Genomic DNA, 5813 nt, shown 5'->3' with positions numbered 1-5813 from the left:
TGGCGACGCAGCCTCAACCTGGAACAGTACGCCGCCGAGTTTGCCGCGCGGCAGGTGGACGGGCCGCAGCTGCTGCAGCTGGACGGAAGCAAGCTCAAGGTGGGCTGGGAAGGGCTTGAGGCAGCCCTCAGGCATCGGGGTCCCCTCACCTGACCTTTGGCCTCCTGGGCTGACCCTCTTATTCCATGGCCACCAGCCTGACCTCTGACCTCCAGGCCCAGTGCTTAGTGTCTGTGCTCTACCATGGGTCTACAGTCCTACTTGACACTCCAGTTTAACCTTCAGGCTTGAGCCCTGGCTCCAGGCTGATCTTGCCCTCTAAGACTGCCACCTGATGAGTCCCTCAGGAAGTCCCTGGAAGTGGGGAGGGGCCTCGGCCATGACTAGATGTGTGACCTTGGGCACGTCACTTGCCATCTCTGGGCCTCAAGGCTGAAATCTATTGGAAGAATGGGTGCTCAGGATTGGGGAAGAGGAACCAAGGAACCCCACCACTGCCATTCCCAGTTCTCACCCCAAGGGTTCAAGCTCCAGGGAGGGAGGCAGAGGCACCACTTGAGGGACAACTCCCAGCTCCACGGAGAGCCTACCTGGAGTGGAAGGGACCATGCTGGAGGGGCCGTGGCTGGTGCCCGGACTCGGTCCCTCACCCTCGGTTCTTCCCCCAGAGCCTGGGGCTCAGCAACTCGCATGACCGGGCGCTAGTGAAGCGGAAGTTGAAGGAACTGGCAGCAGCCGCGGAGAAGGAGCGCAAGGCGCAGGAGAAGGCTGCGCGGCAGCGGGACAAGCTCCGGCGCCGGGAGCAGGAGGCCAAGAAGAGCTAGGGGTGGTGGGGCAGGCGCTGGCACCCAGGCACTGGCACTTAGGCACCGGGCGGCTGCCAGGCTCGGAGGCCACAGGCCTCACCACACCCGGGAGGTTGGGCCTGGGCATCAAGCTTGAGCTGGCCTGGCCCCACGCTCTCAGGAGGGCACACACCCTCTCTCATCGTCACTCTGTCTGGACCCAGAGCCCGCAGAAAGGGAGTCCCTAGGGAGAGGAGGGCCCAGTGACAAACTGAGCAGAGGACTCGTCTGGGCAGAGTCCCTGAGGAGGTGGCAGGTGAGGGAAGCAGCAGAGGAGGGCTGAAGTGAGTCTGGAAGCCCAGAGGAGCCTGAGTCAGGCCGGCCCTCTGCCCTCAGGTCAGGTCCCCTGCCTAGGAAGGGCCAGCTCCCAGGGCCGCTGCTGTGGCTGTGGCTGCCTGGTGAGAGCTCCACTCTGCTCCCCACGGAGGCCAGAGGGCACCGCAGCAAGTCACTCTCAGGGTCGACTCCCAGTCAGACTCCTCCACTGGAGAGCAGAGTAGGCAGCATGGGATAAGCACGATCTTTGCAAGGACTTGGGAGAAGGACTGCCTTCTCCTTTTGCCCTTTCCTGCCCTGTGGGCTCCCATAGGTGAGCTGACATCCACCCACGCACGCAGGTCTGCCCCTCCTGGGGCCCATTCAAAGCCGGCCAGGACCCACTTCTCCTGCTCCAGCAGAGGGCCTCGGGCCCTCTTGGGCAGAGCAACCGTGGGAGCACAGAAGACACCCCTTCACCACCACCACCACCACCACCACCACCACCAATGCCTCAGTGGTACTGACTGGTGAATCCTTACCCCAGCTAGGCAGAAAGGCAAAATCTGGGGGTCCCCTAAAGCTGCTGGATTGGAAGGACTCATCAGCCCTCACCCACCTGTCCTGGTCATGGTCAGGGCCTAGGTGGGCTCCGGAACTGACGGGTGGTCCAGGCTCTGGCCTCTGGGCTGCAAGGGAGGTAGGGCCAGGCCCTGAGGGTGGAATCTGAGCGGCTAGAGATGGCATTTGGTCCTTTTCAGGAAACAGTGCCTGCCAGCAGGTGGCCCGGCTTCGGGGCACTGGTAGGGATACCCACGGGGCCGGGGATGGGGGTGGGGGGCTTCAGCTGAGAAGCCCCCTCCACCTCCTCCCGCCTGCCTGGAGCAGTGGGCAGGACGCAGTGCATGCAGACACCCCTCAGTCCTGCCGAGGGCCCTGTGCCTGGGACTCAGCCCTTTCCTTCCCCGTTTGTGCTGGGAGGGGGGCTTCAGGGGGAATGTGCGGTACAGGGACCCCGGCACCATCCGGGCCTGCGGAGAGGCTGGTGTGCAGCCTGGAAGGCACCACGTCCTGGAAGCCGTCAGGAGCTACAGTGGTGCCCACCTGCATGTGAGGGGGGAGGCGGTTCTCAGTTTATTTCAATAAACACTTACGATGTGCCAGTGACCGTTCTGTCTGCACTGGTCGGGTGGGGGGACAGGCCGTGCCCGAGCATGCTGGGCTGTCAGGCATTGTGAGTGACAGCTTCTCCTGGCTCTTCCCCGGTGGGCCACATGGGGTCAAGTCGAGCTGAGCTGGATCCCCCAAGTGTGTCAGGTGTCAGTCACAGGGCACCGCAGCCACGTGCATGTATGCGTGTCCCCGCCCCAGGAATGCAGCCAGGCCGCAGTCTCATTGTCTCTTTACTGTGGATGCCATTGTCACCATCACAGCCACCGGAGGGGCACACAGCTCTAACCCCTATGTGCTAAGGGGAAGGGCAGGGCGTTCGGGGTTATAAAACTAGCTATATACACAGAGTGTCCAGGGAGGTGCCGCCCGGGCATGTATGCCCAGGCGTGGGGGCTGGGGCTGGTGTGCAGGCAGAGCTGAGTGGGTGTGGGTGGGCGGTGGCTGTGTGCTCATGAGGACATGCTGGGAAGGGCTCACAAGGTGGCACACACACTGCCATGGCCACCTGCAGGGCCGTGGGCCACATCTCAGTCTTCTCAGCCTCCTCCACTGCAGAGCTGGGTCCTAAGTCAGAACCCCCAACCATGACCTTAAACCCCAGAGTGGAGGGAGGAGCTAGAGGACCAGGTCTCTGACCAGGGGTTAAGGGTGTAACCCCTTTCCCCCACCCACTCCCCAGGCCTGGGGGGCCCCAGGCCCGTCGCTAATACTGACCGTGGACCAGGGCCAAGGTGTCTATGGGTTGGGCATGAGGCAAGCCAGGCATCCACATGGAAGGCTGTGGAGGGTGGTTAGGGGGACCCAGGGCCCCTGGCAGGAAAGTGACAGCCCTGGTCTCGGAGAGGAGGACTGCCATTGGAAAGTGTCTCTGGGACGCCCCATCAGGTAGAGACATCCTCAACCCTCAGGCATCGCCCACAGAGACTGGACGTCCTGGAGACCACCTAGAGGTCTCCACAAAGACGGATTGGCACTTAGGGACCACCACAGACCGGTCATCGCAGTGATTCCCGTAAAGAATGAGGTCATCAGGGAGAACCTGCCCCCCCTCGGGGGATGGGGAGGGTCACCATGGTGGCCGGACCCAGAGAGAGCAGTCCGTCGTCTCAGGAGCAGGTGAGTGGGGCCCCTAGCTGACACGGTACGTGGACGTGTTCTTGGGCTCTGTGCTGGGCACACACCAGTCGCCGGCCTCCTGGATAGTCTGGTAGTGGCGCCAGGCTGACTTGTTGTAGACAGGCAGGCGCTCCACCGAGTCCGTGGACAAGGCCTGCGGAGTGTCAGGGTCAGCCTGGCCCTGCCCTCCTCTGGACCATCTACCCCCAGGGGCTCTGTGCCGGCCCCAACCCACATATCCATCCTAGGTCTGGGTCAGACCCTGGGTGAGACCACTGCCCCGGGCCCGGAGAGCTCATGGAAGGGTCCATGCCTTCTGTGTCCTGCTCCTGCCCACTGGAGAATGCTGCTCCCTCAGAGAGCCAGGCAGATGAAGGACAAGGCTGGACTATGACCTTGAGGAAGGTCATCGACCCTAGGCCTCAGTCCTGGTCTCTGAGCTGAATGACAAGACCTCTACAGTCCCCACCTCCTTCCTAGTCTAACAAGTCGAGGGTCCCCAGAACAGCAGTCTCCCCGAGACACCTTGCCATGTGCAGGTCTGGGGCTTGGGGGTCACACAGCTTCACTCTACGTCTCAGAGTCTGGAGCCAGGAAAGGACAGGCGGGATGGACAGGAGACAGAATGGCAGGCCAGCCCAGCCCAAGCCCGGTCTGCACAGCCCCTCCCACTGTTGTGCCCAGGCAGAGACCTCACCTTGAGATAGATGACCGCATCGGTCCCAAAGCCCTCCATGGAGAAAAGCTGCAGGTCTCCTTGGAAATACTTGGCGTAGAGGCGGGAAATGGGGAGCCCGTAACCAAAGCCAGCCTGCAGGGAGGAGGAAGGCAGGGGTGATTCGGAGGCTGCATGGGCCTCCCAGGGCTGCAGGGACTTGTCTAGTGAGTGAAGGGCGCTAAGCCGGGGTTATGCAGGGGTGAGTTCCTGGAGCTGGGGTGGGTTCTGCTCAGGGAGTCAGGAGGTCTGGGCTGGTCACAGGCTCCTGGGTCTCAACTGCCCGAACTCTCAGAAGCGGGAGTATTGGTAAGCTGGAACATACCACGTGGGGCATGGGTAGCAACAGGGGGCCTTGAGGGGAGAGGGAGGAAAGGGGAAAGGTGGACACCATGTTCAGGTAGAAGTGCAGGCAGGGAGAGATGGGAGGAGCACAGCCACGTGAGAGGGGAGTGAGCACAGGAGAAAGGAAGTGAGAGATGGGGGAGATGAAGACAGACACGGGCATCCTTGTGGAGGTGGGGGCTGGGGGAAGCCATCTCACCAGCGGGGTCCCCCCAGTGCCAGGCTGGGGCGTGGGTGCTGTGGAGTACATGTAGCTGAAGAGTCGCTCGATCTTCCTCAAGGGGACACCCCCACCTCGGTCACTCATCTGGAGGAGATGGGTGTGTTGGGGGCTCTCCTGAGGTCGTTTTCCTACCCGCCCCATCCCTGAGCCCCCAACCATCTCATGGCCCACCCTCCAGATGGGAGAAAATGAGAGTCTATTCTGGCAGGCGGGAAGGCACCGCCCCACTGCTCCCGGGGCCCCAAGGCCAAGGTCACATACTTTGATGGACAGATCTTCTTCACCCAAGGCCACCATGACCTTGATGGGTGGGAGAACTAGGCTGGACTCGTGACTCTCCACGGTTGCCCGCATGGCATTCTGCGAGGGCGAGAGGCCGGGGTGAGCGAGAAGCCAGCCCTGCCCGTGCTGCCCGCGAAGGGGGCAAAGGGCCGGCCGGGCCTGCTCACCTTGAAGAGCTCGAAAAGCATGTGGTAGAGGTGGGAGGGCACGTAGACCATGTGGATGGGCTGCGAGGAGCTGGCCGCTGTGGGTGTGACGGCCAGACGCCAGGGCAGGGTCAAGAAGCAGTTGTGGCCACTCAGCCCCCTTCTTCCTTCAGAAGCAGACACCCCTTCTCCCTAAACGCTAACTGGACACGAGGCTGCCAGCTGGAGACTGAACCTCCAGCCTGCTGCGAGCCAGGGCAACCATGTGTTCAACTCCTGAGCCCCGCCTCCACATGCTGTCCGTCCTCCAGACCGGAACCGAGACGCAGGGGTAGGGAGCAGTGTGGACGGCAGCCACACCGACCTCCCCTCTGACACGGCTTCTCCCCATCCCTGCCACATTTGCCCGTTTGCTTCCCTTCCTGTCACTCATCGTGATCGGGAATGATCTTGTTCATTTGGTGGCTCATTGGCTGAGGCCGCATTCCCCCCTCTCCCGGCACCGAGAAGTACGCTGCTGAAGAACAGGGACCTTGCCTGTCTTATTTACGCCTTAATAAGTATTCGCTGAAGGAATTAGGAATACTCCAACAACCCTGCCCTGCCCTGTCTAGAGGCAGGCCCACCCGCCTGACTGTCCACTTCTCCTCGCCCTCCCTCGTGCCCAGGCTCGGGACACACGTCTTCAGCCTGGCTCACCCCCCGTTGACCTC

At 62.2% G+C, this 5813-nt stretch overlaps 2 protein-coding genes across 2 annotated transcripts in view; one reads left to right on the top strand and one right to left on the bottom strand.

Moving 5' to 3' along the window:
- Positions 1–2267, top strand: part of SAMD14 (sterile alpha motif domain containing 14) — an 18130-nt gene extending 15863 nt beyond the window's left edge. Inside the window, exons 10-11 of the mRNA XM_027767344.1 lie at positions 9–99; positions 669–2267. Coding sequence (XP_027623145.1) covers positions 9–99; positions 669–824 — 247 coding nt within the window. The 3' untranslated portion in view covers positions 825–2267. The remainder of the gene's footprint in view (positions 1–8; positions 100–668) is intronic.
- A 218-nt stretch (positions 2268–2485) lies between these two features.
- The window catches only part of PDK2 (pyruvate dehydrogenase kinase 2), a 13725-nt gene continuing 10397 nt past the window's right edge, over positions 2486–5813 (bottom strand). Inside the window, exons 7-11 of the mRNA XM_006166188.3 lie at positions 5122–5198; positions 4934–5032; positions 4649–4756; positions 4087–4200; positions 2486–3543 (exon numbers count right to left, since the gene is read on the bottom strand). Coding sequence (XP_006166250.1) covers positions 3403–3543; positions 4087–4200; positions 4649–4756; positions 4934–5032; positions 5122–5198 — 539 coding nt within the window. The 3' untranslated portion in view covers positions 2486–3402. The remainder of the gene's footprint in view (positions 3544–4086; positions 4201–4648; positions 4757–4933; positions 5033–5121; positions 5199–5813) is intronic.

The sequence above is a fragment of the Tupaia chinensis genome, unplaced genomic scaffold (genome assembly GCF_000334495.1).
Source record: "Tupaia chinensis unplaced genomic scaffold, TupChi_1.0 Scaffold144171_2, whole genome shotgun sequence".
Classification (NCBI taxonomy): domain Eukaryota; kingdom Metazoa; phylum Chordata; class Mammalia; order Scandentia; family Tupaiidae; genus Tupaia; species Tupaia belangeri.
Note: the sequence above shows the minus strand (reverse complement) of the source record. Positions and strands in the feature narration are given on the sequence as shown.